We start from the raw sequence: 20,907 nt of genomic DNA on the forward strand, positions 1-20,907 counted from the left end.
TCAAAATGTATTCATACTGTGGACATTTGGCTCTCAAAATATAAAAGTTTTTTGCTAGTATTCTCTCCGTTTCAGTGGAAATATGAAATCTGACATTAACTAGTCCCTGTCAGCCAGCCAACTTGAGCTTATCATGTTTCCTAGACATCGTGATTGCCCAAACCTGAATAAACACCACATACAGCAACAAAAAAACTGCTTTGCTAGCTCAATCATGTTTTAACTAGAATATCCGCTGGAAAAAATATTTTTTTTCATGGACTGATAGTTATACTTCTGCCGACTTCTCGGGCATTTTTAAGCTAACAGGTGCCGCGACAACGACTCACCAACACAGTTGATCTTTATCTACAACCAACTTATATTAACAGTTATATTTAAATACAGGCTACTGCTTTCCAGTGTCGACGCCAGAACAAACATCTATCTTTTCATAAACTCACCGGCAGATGTTTTATTTCAGCTGGGGGTGTGTCACTCCAATTTAACGTCAGTGCCGATTAATGTGGCTAAGCAGCAAAAGGAACAAAAGTAACAAGACGTTGACCGGGCCGTACCGGCTTCATCTTTTTTTTCATCATCATTTTTTTCTTCATCTTCATTTTTTTGTTCCGTCTTGTCTTCCTCGTTCATCCATTCATCCAAACTCAGGTCGCCATTTAAATCAAAATTGGCAACCAAACGGTCCATTATGCAGACAAAGTTGACAGCGGCTTTTGATGCGGGTTTCAGTGAAACGTATCTTGTTACCATGGAAACCACACGGACCCGGGCAACAAGATATAGGCGGAGTAATATTTTCAGTGAAGAGGTATTTTTCATTTGAGCACAGCTGTCAGGCTCACCTGAACACATTCTAAACGTCTGATTGACCAATCGGATTGCTCGGTCGTGTTGTATAATATAACATATAACTTCCAAACAGATGCTCAGATTTGCCCCAGATTTGGTGGGAGCAGGGTTGCCACGTCCGCGTTTTTTTTCCTCCAAATTGGGCTACTTTTTAAGTGTTGCCCGCGGGTAACAAATTTTGTCCGCGGGTTGGGCTTGGGCAGACATGAATAAAGATTCATATTTTCAATGACCAATGTTTATACCCAAATCCTGTCAAAGTGACTCCGGGCCAGATCAGCATATAAACTATCCACATATGTCACATGCTCCACAGACAAATAATATGCCAATGCTGTGTGAGGCCACTCAGCACATGACCAATCACATCATCAGCACCACTCACGCCCAGTGCCTGTCAGCTGAAGTAAGGTATCCCATATTATATTTTAAGTTCTGATATACTGTAAATTAAAGAGGCGAAAGAACTGTTTCGGGAAATTGCCTTTAATGTTTATGGTGTTATTTTATAGATATTATAGTGCATTTTGCAATTATAGCAATGCTGTTGGACTTTAAAAGCAACATACACTACTCACAAAAAGTTAGGGATATTTGGCTTTTGGGTGAAATTTATGGAAAATGTAAAAAGTTCACGCTACAGTGATATTATATCATGAAAGTAAGGCATTTAAGTAGAAGCATACACTGGTGATTTCCTCATCTCAAACAATTTCTTGAAACAAAAGCCAACAACAGTGGTGGATATACCACAACAAAAAATGTCAGTGTCAATAACTTGTCATGTGCCCTTGAGCATCAATTACAGCTTGACAGCGACGTCTCATGCTGTTCACAAGTCGACTTATTGTCTGCTGAGGCATGGCATCCCACTCTTCTTGAAGGGCGGCCCTCAGGACATTGAGGTTCTGGGGTACAGAGCTCCGAGCCTCTACACGGCGACTCAGCTGATCCCATAGGTTTTCTATGGGATTCAGGTCTGAGAAAGTGCAGGCTTCTCCATTTGAGGTACCCCAGTCTCCAGCAGCCGTTCCCTAATGATACGACCTCGATGAGCTGGAGCATCAAACACCTGTTGTGAATTTTGCCGTTAAACTCCTTGTTAGAGAACAGCAACTTGTGCAAAAAGTACTGAAACATTGAACAGTTGGACATGTGCATTCAAAAGTTTACAGAAGGTCACATTAAGTTCACCTGTAAAGGTTAGAATGCATTTTAGGTTCATCCTGAAATTTCAACCAAAAGCCGAATATCCCTAACTTTTTGTGAGTAGTGTATATGGATTTTTATGGGCATATTTTGAGTTCTGGTATTGGGCTGATTTTTGGGGCCTTTTTATACCAGGTTGGGCGGGTTTTAGGCTGGTTTTGAGTTGCTGTTTGGCTGCTTTTGTCTCACAGACCTGGCAACCCTGGGTGGGAGAGTTGAGTTGACCTGAGCCAAGGAAGAGGCGCCTAACTTTTCACATCCCTTGGCCAACAGGTTAGCGTTAACCCACAATATTTTGAAGCAAGGTGGCGATGAGGGGTGCAAGGAGTGTAAGTTAGCCTTGACTTCGAAGCTACCAAAGCATATTCCCTGCACATCCTCTTACAAATATCTGGGGATCCAAATGGACAACCAGCTCAAATGAAGTGTCCATGTGGACTACCTGTGCGCCAAACTGGCACAACGCTTGCACTTCCTCCGCAGGCTCAGACTTTTTGGTGTGAGCAAGGAAGTTATGACAACCTTCTACGACGGGGTACTTGGTCGCATTATTAGATATGGCATGGCAGCTTGGTTTGGGACACTCTCTATCCAGCTCAAAACAAGAAGAGCAAAAATTGTAAAAACAGCCATGAAGGTAATCGGCAGGAAAAACTCTTTATCTCTACAGATAATCTTTGAGAAAACAGTGCTTAGTCTGGCATCTAGAGTGCTGTCTGATCCTTCACATATTCTATTTGCGGAGTATGTGCTCTTACCTTCAGGTAGACGTTACAGTGCGTGTCGTTGTAATCGCTTTAAAAACTCTTTCCTCCCCACTTCAATAGTACATAGTTCATAGCCCTTAGTATGGGTGGGATCTCTAGACCGCTTGTCTTTATTTATTATGGATCATCTTGTGTACTTTTATATTTATATTTCATATTCTTAACTTTTTACTACTATATTACATTTTACTTGCACTTACAATGTACTTGTTATTGGGGATGGCGTAAATCGAAGGGCCTGGGTTGTCTGTCTACCTATAATGTTTGTACAAATGCTGCTATTGTGTGTTGTCTGTATGTGTTTTTAAATGTTGATGTGGAAAAAGCGCACTTTTGCCCAAGACAAATTTCCCCTTGTGGGACCATAAAGTATATCTCATCATCTCATCTCATCTCACACATATGCCACCCATATTTGAGATGGACGGCTATGTTCATATGATGACAAATCAATGTATAGCCCTTTAGACCTGCACTCGACTCAACTGGCAAATAACAACAACAAAACATAACAACACCAATAAAAAAAAAAAAAAAAAAAAAAAAAAAAAACATAGGATGAGCTGCTTTAGTTATGGTTTAGGCTGCACAGTTCTCACTGTCAGCCCAACTCGGTTATAGATTACATCTATGCTTTATGTCAGTGCGGTCTAAACAATCCTCTCTTCAAAAATTTCGCAGAGTGCACCTTTAAGTTCAAACGCTTTCCACGCAGTTATCTCTGCTGCCATGTGGGGCTGCCGGTGCGCAGAATGGAGTACAGCTTAAAAAAAAAAAAAAAGAAAAGAAAAAAGGTGAATACTGGTACACAATGTCAAGAATCAGCAGCAAAAATATCAGAATCTTCCTTCATAGACACACATGAGCTGGACACTAATGCACACACACACACACACACACACACACTTGCACACACTGTGCCTGTGGTATGTGTCAGTGCCGCTCGCCTGCACTCAGCTCGGCCCCAGTCTGATTTAATTACAACAGACCCTGTGAGGATAAAGGCCACCTTGTTTTCTGTTACTCGTCTGTTAATTCACCTTTATCGCTGGGCTCAATGTCACAGCATGCACCTCTCTCTCTCTCTCTCCTTCTCTCACACACACTCACTGCACACTCGCACACACAAGAAAATCCCTGAACACACACACACGCACATATATGCACAGTCCAGATGATGTGAACTGGAGTAAATTGGGGTCGTTGGGTTCACTTTATTCAAAACATACACGGAAAGTGTAATCTGTACAATACAGTCGGTGGATTTGGAAAACATCACATATACACACCAAGAACACACACACACACACACACACACCAGACTCAACATTACACCGCCCACAGCCGCCTCCTGTTCTTGCCGCCCTCACACTCACCCACGAGTCCACAAGAAGAGAAAAGTCAACAACTGCAGTGTTATAAAACCATTTTTTTTTCCCCCTTTCACAAGTAATTTTCTACATTTTTCTGCATTTTCTGCATCCCTCTGTCACACATTCAGGGGCACAGAGAGAGAGAGAGAGAAAAAAAAAAAAAACAGAGCCCACTGACGCTTTGATGGATGAAAAGAAAATGATTTTGAATATCCCGACTTGTCAGGGTAAGAGAGTTTCACGAGCATGACAGTCGTGACTTTTTCGACTTTGTGTTGCCGCCTGTGAATACAAATCTGCAGAGTGAAGAGTCGGAAAAGAGATCCGGTGCCCAACTCTGGCCCATGGATTTTTTTTTTTACATTTTTTTTATTCTATTTCCATCTATTCCATGGATATCAAACACTAAAACCAATATGTTGTGTCCTTCTGCGTGACCACATAAAAAAGCCAATGAGTTTTATTCTACTAGAGGAATGTTTTCGTCCAGAAACTCTCCCACAGTTAGGTAAGAATCAAATATCATCTGAAATGTAAGAAAGCCGATAAGTGAGAAGGTATTGTGGGGAAAAAAAAAAAAAGGAATGTAAAGCACTAAGGGAGGAAAGGAGGTATTACAGAAAGCTGGTGTTGATTGGAAGAGAGAAAATCTCTTCCCTGCAGCCAAGCCTTGTGAAAGCACACACACACACACACACACACACACATATATATACATACACACAAGGATGCACACACACCTTTCACAGAGCAATGTCTGTCTCCACGGTAACAGGAAGTGTGTGAGATGAAACTGGCTTGAAAATATAAAGTAATAAAGAGAAAGGATGTGTATATAATTTGTCTCTGTGTGCAGGTGTGTGTGTGTGTGCAGTGTCTCAGCACAGCCCTAGTGCACGACTTCACTCATGCACCAAACCGTTTTTTGTTTTGTTTTTTTGTTTTTTTGTTATTGTTTTTTTTCCCCAGGAGGCGGGTGTGTACCTGTGGCTGATGTGACTGTGGGGTTTTTCATTAGGTCCGTGTTGAACCGCGCAGCGCTGAAAAGCCTGTGGTATTAACCTTTAAAGGCCAGCTGATTGCCTGTAAGCTGCTGCTCCCGCTCCCGCCGTGGTTATTTTTCACTGTAGTCGTTTCAGAGGCCTGCTGTTTCTGCTCCACATTTCACAACTAGGCTTCAAACCGCTTGCAGAAGCATTCTGGGGCGCGAGTCAAACCTGCATTCCGACTTCCGCGACTTCCCGATAAGGTTAATCACGTCACGACGCAAGATGAGATCGTTTTATTTGAGTTTTGCTCGTCTTTTTCACCTGGAAGTGGGCTTGATTCTTCCTTGAGGAGGCTTTACTCTTTTCTGAGTGTCGGCTAGCAGTAAAGATCAGGACACAGCGAGCAGGAGGTCTCAAAAAAGCAAAGTGGAAGTCTCAGGATTGCGCTAAGGTCAAGAAAACAAACAGCATTTCCCTTCATTTTTACGCCACTCGGAATCAGTTTGCTCATTATGCCTGATGAGAGGTCGAAATGCCACCGCTGTTTTCAGCCTGAAGGTCTTTTTGAACGTGGAAGAAGACTGTTACCACAGCTGGCTCTCTCTGGTTAGACAGCTGGATAGCTGGTTAGGACAACATCAACACAACTGGATTTTCGTTTTTTTTTCTCACACCTTAGACTGAACAGCCAATCAGAAAGCTTTCTCCTCAGCAACCTCCACCCCCGAGCCTCCTGGAGCACAGATACTCAAGGGTGGCCTAATGAGAGCTGACGGCCACTGGCTTGGTGAGTCAAATCCCTAATATCGTTTATTAATTAGAGATGTTGGAACTTCCTATCCCCGTTTCCTGCCGTTCAAAACAGTGTCTGAGAAAATGAGGAATTAAAGGAGGAGTTCACTCAAAATACAAAAAGATGCAGGAAATAGCTCCAAACAAAAGTATAGGGTGACACAAAAAAACGGGAATGTTTTAACAATCCAATAAAACCAAGAGTGATGGAAGAAAAGTATTTTATTCATAGTAATTGAAACCTGAAAACATGCCATTTAAGAAACAATGATGGAATTTTCATTTTTTAAAAATTGTGCTGCCACTTGCTCATGTCTGCCAATACGCACTTCAAAAATTCCCGTTTTTTTGGGTCACCCTGTATTTAGATTATGTCAAGTAATAGTTTTTCACATGTAAAATTTTGCACCCATCCAGATCGCAGCAGACTGGAAACCTCGCCCAAACTGTACAGAAATGACCTGGAAGGACAGATTGTGCTGAGGGAAATGTGTATGAACTGGTGTGTGAGCTTCTTTGAAAAGCAAGGAATTCCACATGTTGCACCTTTAAAGGTAGCTCCGCCGTGCTCTTACCTGCAGCGAGGAGACGCACTGCAGACAGAGGGCGAGCATCGCCACGGCCAACAGCACGGTGGCGCAGTTGCGCACGTCACCCAGCGACTCCACCAGGGGGATGCTGCCCACCTGCCAGTCGTAGCACAGCACGACGGGCGCCAGCAGCAGCCAGGCGTTAAAGGACAACAGGTAACTGTAGGTCAAAAACCTGCAGGGGGGGGAGGGAGAAGCGGAGGCGGAGAACACAGAGGGGAGAAAGAGGAGGAGGAGGAGGGAAGGAGGTAGAGAGGAAAGAGAGAAAGGAGGGAGGAAGAATGAGTGAGGGTGGGATAGACAGGGGAAAAAGGAGGGATGGAGAGCGGAGGGGAAGAAAAATGCTGATCGTTAATCATAATCACAAATATCATCGATCAGTCACCTCATTTGTATCCGTGCTGAAACCGTTTGGCAGTTCACGTAAGGATAATACAAACAGGAGGATCTCCGGGGTTAAATATCGATCAGGAGTAATTCTCTAACTCGACATTTAGAGCCCGGTAGCATGAGCTTATGCCAGCGGTGTCCTGAATGCTAAAAGTGTGCGTTGTGCTGCCGCGGGTGGCGTTCATCTTTCTCCCTCAGTTCCCTCGGAGGACGTTGAGGTCTGCATGGCTGTCTGAGGTATTGATCCGGCCGGAGCGTGGCAGCTATCCGAGGCTATTAAAACAGCCGGGACAGGGTCAGACAGAGAGGCACTGGGTCCGCCTGAACGAGCAGGATGACGCGAGAGGAGAGAGAGAGGCGAGATGGAAAACAAGACAGGGGCACGGGGGAGGGTCGAGGACGGGGCTCCAAAAAGGGCACGGGCACGGATGTGTGCCGCTTAAGTGCACCCAAGAGCTGAAAAACACACTGATACACACACATCCCTGCGCTTCCATCCTCACCAAGACCTTTCATTGATTAGACACACTCTCCAAATCCCGACTCTGAAAAACAAACCAACCCCTCGGAGAAGTGCGGAGCGGCCAGAATGACCTCACCTCGCAAAAATGCCTTCCATACAAACTCAGACTGGTTCACACCAGAGGAGCACACACACACACACACACACACACACAGAAAGTCAGAGACAGGCACCTCGATGGCTAAATGACTGGGTCATTACTGCCAAAACTGTTTCTTTGTCTTCTTCAGTGGAGAGAAATGGGCTTTGTAATGGAGGAGAAATTGTTGTTTTCTACCCCTGACAGACTTTACGGCTGTGTTTACTTCCTGGTCGGACAGTTTCAGGTGTGCTGTTTATCTGTAAATGGTACTAATGGCTCTGGCTCTGCTGTATATCTGTAGAAACCGGCAGTGCAGTGCAGTTTACCTGTTCCTACAGCAAGGAGCTGAACAGAGAAGAGTGAGAGGGACAGAGAGGCACTGAGTAAAGCACAAGAGTCGAGAAGAGTTGAGTTGATTTGACACACATATTCCATAACCATCACATCTACAATCAGAGTTTCATCACTGTGTTATTCTTATTATTCTGTATTATTATTCTACTAGCTTTAGTCGTAGTTGCAGAGAAATCCAGCATGGTGTGCACAGTGCCATTTTGTTGTTTTAGGGGATTTTCTTTTTTATGATTTTTTTTTTTTCCATTTCAAAGACAACAAAAATTTATTGGCAGAGACATTATGAAAAACAAAATGAAAAAATGTTCAAAATACAGCAACACAGAGCAAGACTAAGACACAACAATACAAAAAAAATAGAGCGAAACAAAAGACAAAAACACAGAAGAAAAAGTGACTTTCCATCGAAGTCAGATGTGCGCGGTTTTCTGGAAACTTTCATGCTCCTGAGTCACCTGTCACGTCATCCTGTGTCTCAAATGGGATGCACGTGGAGAGCGGGGAGGCTTCACTGGAGCTTAATGGGAGACAGAAATCAGCTTTCCCCCTCTTACACACCGGATTCCTCTCTTTATATGTTTGTTGAACATCACAGAGTCTACAAAGAAGCCTTTGCTCTCTTATTTTTGAGGAGTTGACACCGAAACCTGACAGCTAACGTTTGTTGATTTTTTTTCCTCTATTAAATTCCATTGTAGTTGTGCTAAGAATATCACCCTGTGACGACAGCGGATTCACTTCTGGCTAATTAGCAGCGACAAGGCTTGGCGATTTGTGTCGATATTACATCAGTAACATGATAGGAGAGTAGACATCATCTTATCATCATCATCTTAGGCCAAAATTGGGGTCAACTTAGGACAAATTGCAAGAGAGGCAAACTCCCAAGGAATCCCATTGGTGGAAAGTTTTGAAAATCACCTATATATAACCATATAATACCAAAGACCTTTTTAACACACAGGTGAAAGGGGTTCAAAATTTTACTTTCAGAAGTTGATTACACACACAAAGACAAGAAAAAAAGTCAATTACAAGTTCTTTGAATTATTCTGTTTACACATGCATATCACACATTATCTGATTTAATCCGCTAATAAAGAATATAAGGAATAAATGCCAGAAGAGACATTTAAACAGTGAATTAAAAGGTTACTACATACATAGTAACCTTTTAATTCACTGTTATATATTAACCTTTTAATTAAATTCTGGCATTTATTCCAATTAGCGCATATCAAATCAGATAATGTGTGATATGCATGTGTAAACAGAATATTTCAAAGAACTTGTAATTGACTTTTTTTCTTGTCTTTGTGTGTGTAATCAACTTGTGAATTTTTATAGTGATATCTGAAAGTAAAATTTTGAACCCCTTTCCCCTGTGTGTTAAAAAAGGTGTTTTTTGGTATTATATGGTCATAAATAGGTGATTTTCAAAACTTTCCACCAATGGGATTCCTTGGGACTTTTTTCCCCTCCCTCAGGACAAACTGAGGATACAAAATCAGTTGAGTTTGCTTCTCTTGCAATTTGTCCTAGGTTTTTTCATAAAATGACTGGACTATCTGGGATTTTTGATATCGTTAATATGGTGATACGACATAAGTGATGTCTTCTCCTGGCTTTAAAAGCTGTATTACTGCTTGACTGTTTATCAAAAATCTCTTGATTGTCAATATCTCACAAAGCACCGATAGTCATCCATGCAATATTGTCACAATATCTATATCAACGTATTTGGTCAAATTTGTGAAATTTGATTTTGTCCATTTTGCCCCCAGCCCTGCAACACAAACACACTGTCAAACGACCAAACAGCAGAAAATAGCACTTGCACTAACACGAGATTGGCTCCACTTTCACGTAATGACAGCAGCGCCTAGACTAATTGGAGAGGTGCGCGCTGTACTTCATGGCCGTGGCTGATACCTGCCCTAATTTGAGAGCCGGGCCCGAGCCGCTCCGTGTCTCCATCATCTGTGTTCGATCTGGCAGCTGTCATCGTTGACTCCCGGCAAACCCGAGCACGACCCGAACGTCGATTCTCCTTTTTGACTCTGACAAAAACAAGGTCTCCATCCAGGCGGCGGCGCGCTCAGGCCCTCATTGATTTGCGATCGCCTGCGTCGTACTGCATGCCGACAAGGGAGGCGCTGGGAAGAACGAGCCGCAGGTAGAGCATCGATTTCCTCCAGGAAGATCCGGCTGCGCGAGGAGCCACGCGGTTCCTGGTGGATCGGCTCGACGTGGCTCCGTGGGCGTGTGCCGACGGGATGGGAGGAGCGGAGGCCGAATATCCCGAATATCCGAAAGAGAGCTAAAGCTGCTCCGTCTTGCTTGTCGCTCTCCCTGACTCGCGCGGCTATTAAGGAGATTGACGGGCGGACGGCGAGACATACACAGGAGACACGGCGACAAAAACACAGACAGAGGTCGATAGGCATAGGAAGACTTGCAGAGGGCTTGCAGAGGTGTTTGCGCACACACACACACACAGACACACACACACACACACAGATAAGGCAGGCTTCCAGTGTGGCGGTGACAGGCCGTTTAGCATGCAGCAGAATGTTCACCACCTGCCGTCATCTGATGGGTTTGGGCCATAAATTCAATTCCCTTTTCCACACTTTGCAAGGGCCTCTAACCACAAATTATTGCATGTCTCACACACACACACACACGCACATACTTGCCCACACACACTTCCACACAAACAGGCATGCAGCGAGACATACGCCGGGGAGGAAGGAGGGAAGGACGAGGAAAAAGTGGAGAGGGATCAGGGGGGAAGGAGAGAGAGAAAATGAGTCATTCGTCAGGTGCTGTCGTGGGCGTTCAGCTCTCCTGCGCCGCGTCCGATAGGAAGACGAGCCAGGCTTCGGGGTGTCAAGCAGCGCTCTTAGCGGTTTTACAGCGTTCCGCGTGCACTCGCAGCTATACAATGAGCCAGCTACAGCGCCGCAAAAACAAAAAAAAAAAGAAAAGAAAAAAAAAGTCAAATGAATGAAACGGCTCCAGTGAAAAACTCACCGATCTCAAAAAGTTATCTAGCACCACTTGAGTGATTTTTTTTTATTTTCCTTCTCTTTCATTTTCTTTATCTTCTCTGGAACAGACAGGCACAAAAAGTACTCTATCACACTCACTCATACACACACACACACACATAGACAGACACACACACCTACACACACATACCTGACCTTTAGAAGAAACAAAATAGCCGCAGCTGAATCAACACAGCACTCATTCTCCACTCTGCAGCACAGTCGGTCCAATATAAACACAATAACAGACATAAAAAACATGTGCACATGACTGCACACATACTCTAACAGATGGGCTGTGTGTGTGTGTGTGTGTGTGTGTGTGTGTATGTGTGTGTGTTTGTGTGTGTGTGTCCATAGAGAGGCTGGACCGTGTGTGTTACATCTGGTGGATACAGTAGAGTTTAAACTGCGGTGGATGATGAGGATGAAATGTGACACTGGAACCACACCACGTATGGTTACTGTAATCAATCATGCTGCAACTGTCAACACACACACACACACACACACCCACACACACCCACACACACACACACACACACATTCACACACAGTGTGAGAATGAGAGGAAGAGAGAGAAACTGAAAGCCAGAAAAAGACAGAGAGAGTTTACTTCCATGAATTGATTTATCACACACACATTTATACACACACACAAACACACACAGATACAGTCACACACACATGCACAGAGTAGATTAATGACAGTTGGGATACTGCCGTGTTGAATTATAAATGGACTGGCAGAGACACACTGACATGATGGATAATCAGTGGTAAATCTCTGCAGATGGAGATGGAATGCATAAATATGTTACACACACACACACACACACACACACACACACACACACACACACACACACACACACATTTGTATACACACACACACACACACAGTCACACAGGTCATCCCACTCTCATACATGTGTGTCAGATAAATTGACAAAGTCTCAGCTTTCAAGGTTATTACATGCACGTCCTCAATATCAAACAGCCAAGACGAGAGCACGGTGAAACACAGAGGAGGATGGATGGATGGACAGAATCACAGACCAACCCCGTCTCCCAGCACTTCATACAGCAGGCACAAAATTCAATCTGCAAATTTGTGTCCCTGGACGTGAATTGTCAGTTATTTTCATGCGCGTGGACACAAAAACATGTTCTGTCCTTGAACGTGGATTTTCCTTTCCATGCAAATGCGCCTGAATTTGATTTGTGTCATGAGCAATTTTTCTTCAATTCCAGTTCTTTAGCAAACAAAACAACTTGGCTGAGGTTGGGAGAAGGACGGAAAGAGATGACAGTTAAGGTCAGGAAAAGGTCGTGGTCAAGGTTAGGCGAAGACAATGCCCAACGTTACGAAACGGCAACTCTACATATCGGAAAACCAACAACAAACTCGGGAATCAAACCTTGTGGGACAGTCGTGCTGACCGTTATGATAAAAATGGACAGTTCAATGCGGACACAAATGTGAAGATTAAATTTCATGACTGTTGCACGAATTACCGTGAGACCGGCCGGGGCAGACAAAAAGACAGACAGAGAAGTGATGAGTGAATCCTTGCCGGGCAGGAGGGAGGAGAGAGAATGATAGGAGCAAATGAAGGTGAGTAGGAAGGACAGACTGTGGAATATGAGGATCCGGTGTAAATTTCCCAGGTGGCCGTGGGAGAGGAGAGCTATTTTTCACTGTGTGTGTGTGCAGGCTGCTGCGCTAATGACAGATTATGTGCTGTCACGACGACAGCCACAAACACTGACACTGCTGAGCCGACTGCCAGGCCTCAGTACACTCTGCTGGTCGTCCCGTAGTCAATACGAACTCTTGCTGAAGCTTAATTCCTCACTACACACCCCCACTGAAGCATAGCATTCATTTCTCACTCCTGCTGAATCTTAATACATCACTTTTAACTCCAATTGAAGCTTACTACACACTACTAACTTACTGAAGCTTAATACCTCACTACTAACTCCCTCTGAAGCCTAATACTCACTGCTAACTATTACTGAAATGTAATACCCCACTACCAGCTCCTACTTTACTATTAATACCACTGAAGCTAAATACTCACTACTAACTCCTCTTTAAGACTGATACCTCATTACTAACTAAAGTTTAATACCTCACTACCAACTTGGAATAAAGTTGAATAATTCAGAACCAACTCCCACTGAAGCCTAACACCTCACTACTGACTCATATTGAAGCTTAATACACAATAATAATTTACTGAAGATACTTATGACTAACTCCTACTGAAGCTTAATACCTCACTACTAACTCCTAATGATGCTTCATACATCACTATTAACTCATAATAAAGCTTAACACTGACTATTAACATAATGAAGCTTAATACCTCCTTATTAACTCCTACTGAAACTTAATACCTCAATACTAACTCCTCGTGAAGCTAAATACATCACTACTAACTCATAATAAACCTTAACACTGACTATTAACTTAATGAAGCTTAATACCTCCTTATTAACTCCTACTGAAACTTAATACCTCACTACTAACTCCTCATGAAGCTAAATACATCACTACTAACTCATAATAAACCTTAGCACTGACTATTAACTTAATGAAGCTTAATACCTCCTTATTAACTCCTACTGAAACTTAATACCTCACTACTAACTCCTCATGAAGCTAAATACATCACTACTAACTCATAATAAACCTTAGCACTGACTATTAACTTAATGAAGCTTAATACCTCCTTATTAACTCCTACTGAAACTTAATAGCTCACTACTAACTCCTCATGAAGCTAAATACATCACTACTAACTCATAATAAACCTTAGCACTGACTATTAACTTAATGAAGCTTAATACCTCACTACTAACTCCTCATGAAGCTAAATACATCACTACTAACTCATAATAAACCTTAGCACTGACTATTAACTTAATGAAGCTTAATACCTCCTTATTAACTCCTACTGAAACTTAATACCTCACTAACTCCTCATGAAGCTAAATACATCACTACTAACTCATAATAAAGCTTAACACTGACTATTAACATAATGAAGCTTAATACCTCCTTATTAACTCCTACTGAAACTTAATAACTCACTACTAACTCCTAATGAAGCTAAATAATTCCTCACTAACTCCCTCTAAAGCCTAATACTCACTGCTAACTACTCCTGAAATGTACTAAGTACTAACTCCTACCTTGGTATTAACTCTACTGAAGCTAAATACTCACTTCTAACTTTCTAATAACTCCTAAAGCATAATACTTCACTACTAACTCCAGCTGAAACTTAATACCTCACTATCCACTTGCAACAGTTGAATAATTCAGCACTAACTCCTATGGAAGCCTAATACCTCACTATTGACTCATATTGAAGCCTAATACACAGTAGTGACTTACTGAAGCTTAACAGTTATGACTAACTCCTAATGAAGCCTCACTAACTCCTACTGAAGTTTAATTCATCTTTATTCCCTATTACTGAAGCTTATACTCACTAGGATTAACTATTACTACTATTCTGATTAAGCTTAATACTCACTATTAACCTAGTGAGGTCTAATACCTCACTACTAACTCCTACTGAAACTTAATACCTCATTACTACCTCTGACACCTGACCACTGACACCTTATATCATACTGCTAATTCCCACTGAAGCTTAACACTCAGTAGTAACTACTGAAAGTTAGTTGTCACTTCAAATTCCTATTTAAGATTAATTCCTCAGTACTAACTCCTACTGAAGTTTAATGTCTCTGAGAGGGAAAAGACGAGCAGAGAGATTACACCTATGACATCATGTTTACATGGCATACACCCCGGGAAACTCAGCCACCAGGAAGCCTTAATGTAATAGTCACATTTTGTCTGTCAATAAATGAGTAAAATGTGTGTCTCACGAGAACATCCTTATTTACTTAAATAAGAAATATGTAGTTATTGCACTGTTTGGCTAATAACACTGAACCAGCTTACTGAGAAACTGCAATTTAGCCAAAAAAAATCTTCAATAACTGTGGTTGTTTGGTTTCCGTGCCTATCGAAATTGCACTTCCTGCAGGGTGTTTGAATGTGTGTGTGTGTGTGTGTGTGTGTGTGTGTAAATGCTGACCTGGTGAGTAGGTGAGGGGAGAAAGAGGCAGGGTTGTCCTGTTCAGAGAAAAGAGGCATGGACCCCCCCATCAGCCACAGCCTGAACGACATGATGATCACCACCTGAAGGAGGAAGCAGGCAGGCACATCTCAGCACAATTAACAATACGCCAGAGATTTTTTGGCAGCTGCAGGGCCCTGTGATGGAGGATTTACACAGCACGACACTAATAACTCTCAGTTAAAGCCCCAGTACCAAGCAGAGACTTTTAGGCAAGGTGACACCATTTGGACAAGGACAGCAATACGCCGCTACTACTGCCTTTTCTTGAGCTCTGACTCGCTAAATAATTAAAATGTAAACGTTAGAAGATACTCACATAGCCAGAGATGAGGCAGGCTCGTTTGATGAGGGGGCTGCAGATGTGGAGGAGGTCCCTGAGTCTGGAGCCAGACAGGTGACTGGGAGAAAAACACAGACAGCAGAGGATCAGTCAGACTGGATCTGGATCAGACTGGAGGTTTAGGGAGCATTCACACTATTCCACAGCGCCTTCTTTAACATTAATGCATACTGCAAGTGAATGCAAAGCAGATGGGAGAGTTTTCTTTGATGTTTTTTGGAGGGCAAACTATTCACAGAGAAGAAGAAGAAGAAATGATCGAATCAAAGTGTGCTTCACATGACCCTCCTTTTCAAATTATCAGCACAAAAATGTAGTTGAAGCAGTGTTTTTTCCACAAACAAGCAGAATAGTGAGAGCATACCCATATTCCTCAGTGCTGGCCATTGACACATCCATCCATTTGTATCCAAAATTGGATGAATTTGCTTCCACTGGGTACCATTATAACAACAATACCAGAGAGGGTGTTCTTTACGGTAATAATAGGTACAAAAATGATGCAACAAGTAAGCCTATAAGCCTGTTATGTGCAGCCAAATAGCTCAGATGCATATTACACTTAAAAACATGACAAATAAAAATGAGGAAATGAGAAAGCAGGCAACATCACTAACAAGCTGCCTGCACAGGAGCTGAAATAGTAAGCAATAAAAAACAGCAAGCTGTGCTTTATGGAAATTACCAGCGTGGTTCGAACGCGTCTTTGACCAATCAGACCGTCTGGCTGAAACTAAGTGTTATTCAGTAATATTTCACACGGCAGGAGGCCGTGTGTGCAACGTCATCTGCAGGGTTATTTAGAGGTCTAGCACCTCTCATACATGCATTTATCCATCTGCTCTCAATGTTATTTCCGAGACTCGCACATCAAGGTCATCATCATCTTTTCATCCATCCTTTGCTCCGTCAATCTTTCAATCCAAAGCTGAGGTCATCTGTGACTCTCCTCTCCACACCACACCAGCAGGCATCCGTTCCTGTCTATCACCTCAAGGGAGAAACAAAGCAGCAGCTCTGATTACAGAAAGAAGAGAGGGAAGCGGATGGGCAGCAGAGGAGGAGGAGGGGAGTCGACGGAGGATGGGAAGGGCAGAGCCAGACTGACAGGTAGAGAGGAGAGCCGGAGCAAACAGGATCGGAGAAACCATGAAAGCGAAAATCATTCAACATCCCAACACTTTGAGATGCCTCCCCTGTGCACAGCATTCAAAGGAGAGGGAGAGGGAGACAGAGAGAGCTATCTCACAGGAATCACACGCACCTTCTGTCTGTCTCGTACTCTGTCTGTCTCTCGCTCTCTTTCGTCTCTGTCTGTTTCATCTCTGACTCTTTCGCAGTCTCCCTTTGCTCTCTGTTCCTTTCTTCTTGTCTATATTTGTCTTTGACAAAGTCTTTGCTCTGTCGGTTCTGCTGAGGTTTGCGGCCCGCAGAGACACAATGACGAAGAGGACTCTCAGACTTTGCAGACTTTGCACTCGGGCTGTGTTACCATGCTGAGTTCTGCTACAAAAACACAGAGGCCTTTACCTGCACTGATTACTGCTGGAAGTGTTTCTGCAGGGCTATAGCACAGCCAGTGTTGTTAACTGGGTGAAAATTCACACATACATGCCCACGATGCAAATTAATACGGCACACACACACGCACACACACACACAAACACCGACAGCACAGCATATTAGGGATGCTCGGGCTTTTTCATGAGGTACACTGATGAGGTCAATCCAGGTAAAAGCCATTATCCTATATTGATTTCCTGCATTAAATCTCCACCAAAAGGAGGAGATGCAGATAAAGAGAAGCAGATGAGTTAGAGGAGGATTTTTTTTTAGCTTTGAGACAACTGGATCCTGCAAAAGGAACTACTACACAAAAGCAGGAAGATGTCCTGAAGGTTTTGCACATTCAGTATAGATGATTATAGCTTGGTGACAGCTGTATTTGAAAATGCAGCCAACTTATATGCAGAGGGAACTAAAACATGAGGACGGGGGAGGGTGGATTATTGAGGTATGTACTATTACATAAACAGTATCATGAATAAATATTACACATGAAAAGCATCAAAAGTCCCCATTTACTTTTTTTTCCCCCTTTATCTGCGAGATGTTAGACATGAAATGCTGGAGGGGAAAATACTCCCTAAAACTGCTTTTGCTTTCAAATATGCATTGGCACAGGATAAGAATAATGTTCTGTTTGATGTCTGGCAGATGAATGTAGTTAAAAGGGTATTTACTGAATACATTTAAAGACTAAATCCTCACAATACCGGACTTAGACTTTGCAGTTCAAATTTGCCTGATTGGAGGGATTTCGGTAACTCTTTAATGAGTGGAGCCAATCAGGAGTTAAGTAAGTTTTTAAAATGGCAATAATGTTTAACCCCTTGTATCCCAATGTCCCCCTGAAGTACGTAGCTTCAGACTTGGAGAAAATATTGTTTTCCATGGTATATGAATGTCACGTACATATTCTGTATCTGCTGGTTGCGGTGTTTGATTGAAGCTACATCACACATATACTGAGCGCAATATTAAGACCCAGAGGTCAGCGTTTTATGGCTGCAACATTACATCAAATAGAAAATATCAAGAGGTATCATTTTATACACAGTTGCCTGTAATTTAGCAGGACACATTTGATATCTTTGGAAACCTTGGGGTCTTAACTAGAATTTAAAATAAAGGTCTGTGGGTTTGAATGAAGCTCGGCGACACAGTGATGGTAAACCCACCCACAGAAGTGGTGTAAGAGGTTACCCGCCCAAAGACAAATTTCAACAATGTCTGGATGTTAAACAATAATTTGACATATTAGATCATATATGCATATAAAGTCCCATAACAAGGCCTTTTAAGGCAATATGTTGCTTCATGTATGTGCTATACAGGTGCGTGAAATGACAATATCAGATTGTGAACAATTAAAATGTCGCCATGATCTGCTTTTACTGAGAGATTGGGTGTAACGTGATGCTGCACACTCCTCAGCTGTCCTCATGCTGCTCACACACACTTTCAAAGTCGTCCAACTTCAAATCACGCTATTCACTAGTCCATTTTATATCTTCCCCGACAGCTACGCCAATAAACCAATAATAGTAAACAGTATCTAGAGCCTTGGATTTCTCTTGCTCTCCCTTTTTTATTTAGTAACACAGCAGCTTGGTTGGCAACAAGGAAAGGATGGTTCTTAAAATAAATCCGACACTGGTAATATGGAACTGGACCGGCGTGGATTTTTGTGATTTGCCTGCGTGTTTGCAGAGACGGTGAGCGTGACCGGAGGCATTACGACAAACCTTTTTAACCACCTCGAAAGAAAGCGGCCCAAAGTGAAACAGAAGGCGGATCGCGTGTGAACTACACAGCCAGAGGACACAAGGCCAAAACAAACAGCTTTAGAAAAAAAGAAAGAAAAAAAAAAAGGCATTTGAGAGAAGCACTCTGGACGACAAGACAACTGGACAGATGGAGCCGACCCAGGTACAGTGGCAAGAAAAAGTGTGTGAACCTTTTGGAATTTCATGGTTTTCTGAATAAATGTGATCTGATCTTCATCTAAGTCAAGGGTACTGACAAACATAATGTGTCTAAAAAAATAACACAAAGAAATTCTGATCTTTCATGTCTTTATTGAACACACTCATTCAACATTCAAAATGGCAGTGGAAAAAGTAAGTGAACCCTTAGAATTAATAACTGGTTCACCTCTCTATCACCATCTCTGTTGGGTTGAGGTCTGGGCTCTGACTTGGCCACTCCAAAAGGCGGATTTTGTTTTTCCGAGGCCGTTCTGTTGTGGACTTGCTCCGGTGTTTTGGGTCGTTGTCCTGTTGCATCACCCACCTTCTACACATTCTCACATTATCCTGAAGAACTGTCTGATATACTTGGGAATTCATCTTCCCCTCAATGATTGCAAGCTGGCCAGGCCCCGATGCAGCAAAGCAGGCCCAAATCATGATGTTTCCTCCACCATACTTTAGGGTTGGAAGGATGTTTTCATGATGATATGCCGTGCCCTTTCTACGCCAGATGTAGTGCTGTGTGTTTTTTCTCCAAATAGTTCAATCTTAGTTTCATCGGTCCACAAAACATTTTGCCAAAACCCGCTGTGGAGTGTCAGTGTGCTCTTTTGCAAACTTCAGGCGTGCAGCAATGTTCTTTTTAGTTAAGCAGTGGCTTCCTTCTTGGTGTCCTGCCGTAGATCCCTGCTTGTTCAGTGTTTTACGTATTGTAGACTCATGAACAGAGATGTTAGCCAGTTCCAATGATGCCTTCGAATCTTTGGCTGTCATTTGGGGTTGTTTCTTTACCTCACTGATGAGTCTTCGTTGTGCTCTTGGTGTCATTTTGACTGGGCGCCCACTTCTTGGTAGAGTAGCAACAGTCCCAGAGTGTCTCCATTTGTAGATTGTTTTCCTAACTGTAGACTGGTGGATTTCTAAAGTCTTTGAAATAACTTTGTAACCCTTGCCAGCTTTATGTAAATCAACAATTCTTGATCGTCGATCCTCTGAAAGCTCTTTTTGGCGAGGCATGGCTCACATAAGCGTGTTCTTCTTGTACAGAGCAAACTCCAAAAGTGTGAGGGGTTTTCATCAGTCAAAGTAGCTGTAGTCCTCACCTCCAAACTCATTATCGTAACGAGACTCCAGGTGTGCTAAAACCGGACTCCAGTTAGCTTTTTTGAGGTCATTAACTCAAGAACTCAACTTGCTCTCAAAAAAGAAATGAAAGATCCAAAAAAAATGTTGTGTTATTGTTTTAGACACATTATATTTGTCATTACCCTTGACTTAGATGGAGATCAGATCACATTTTATAACATTTTTTTTTTTTCAGAAAACCATGAAATTCAAAAAGGTTCACATACTTTTTCTTGAGACTGTACACGTGACCTGGCCAAGGATACGACTCCCATAAAAACTCCCATGAAAATTCACAGCGTCCAGTTTTTAAAGATGGAGAGGCTGGTGAGGGTTTTGTACTTCACTTAAGGCACGGACTTCAACAGAGAGTGAAATGACAGTAAATAAAATAAAGTTTTGTCTCTGTTATTGTTTATCTTTGAGGTTTTGTCTCCTTGCAAGGTTATGTTTTTTGTTAAATAGGGAAATTTGTTTGGTTGTACTGTTTAGTGATATGATATTTTTGCAATATCGCAATATCACCCACCTCTAATGCGGTGCTCTTTTAGAAGCAACAGAAAGCTCAAGAACACTTGCGAGTGTGAACGCACCCTTTCAATAACACAAGTCTGAATAAGATGAACTATCTGGCTCGGATGAATTTAAAACCAACTTACTAAGTCGGCAGAGAGAGAGACAGAGAGACTGAGAGAGAGAGAGAGACAGAGAGAGAGAGAGAGAGAGAGAGGCTGTGTGAAACATCAGAACAACACGGAGACAGCTT

General features: G+C 42.5%; 1 protein-coding gene across 1 annotated transcript in view; it reads right to left on the reverse strand.

Annotated features, from left to right (window-relative positions):
- The window catches only part of tmtc1 (transmembrane O-mannosyltransferase targeting cadherins 1), a 120,382-nt gene that overhangs the window by 39,673 nt on the left and 59,802 nt on the right, over window positions 1-20,907 (reverse strand). Inside the window, exons 5-7 of the mRNA XM_030046228.1 lie at window positions 15,460-15,541; window positions 15,099-15,202; window positions 6,558-6,747 (exon numbers count right to left, since the gene is read on the reverse strand). Of these exons, the coding sequence (XP_029902088.1) occupies window positions 6,558-6,747; window positions 15,099-15,202; window positions 15,460-15,541 (376 nt within the window). The remainder of the gene's footprint in view (window positions 1-6,557; window positions 6,748-15,098; window positions 15,203-15,459; window positions 15,542-20,907) is intronic.

Source organism: Myripristis murdjan, chromosome 23 (assembly GCF_902150065.1).
Source record: "Myripristis murdjan chromosome 23, fMyrMur1.1, whole genome shotgun sequence".
NCBI classification, from domain to species: domain Eukaryota; kingdom Metazoa; phylum Chordata; class Actinopteri; order Holocentriformes; family Holocentridae; genus Myripristis; species Myripristis murdjan.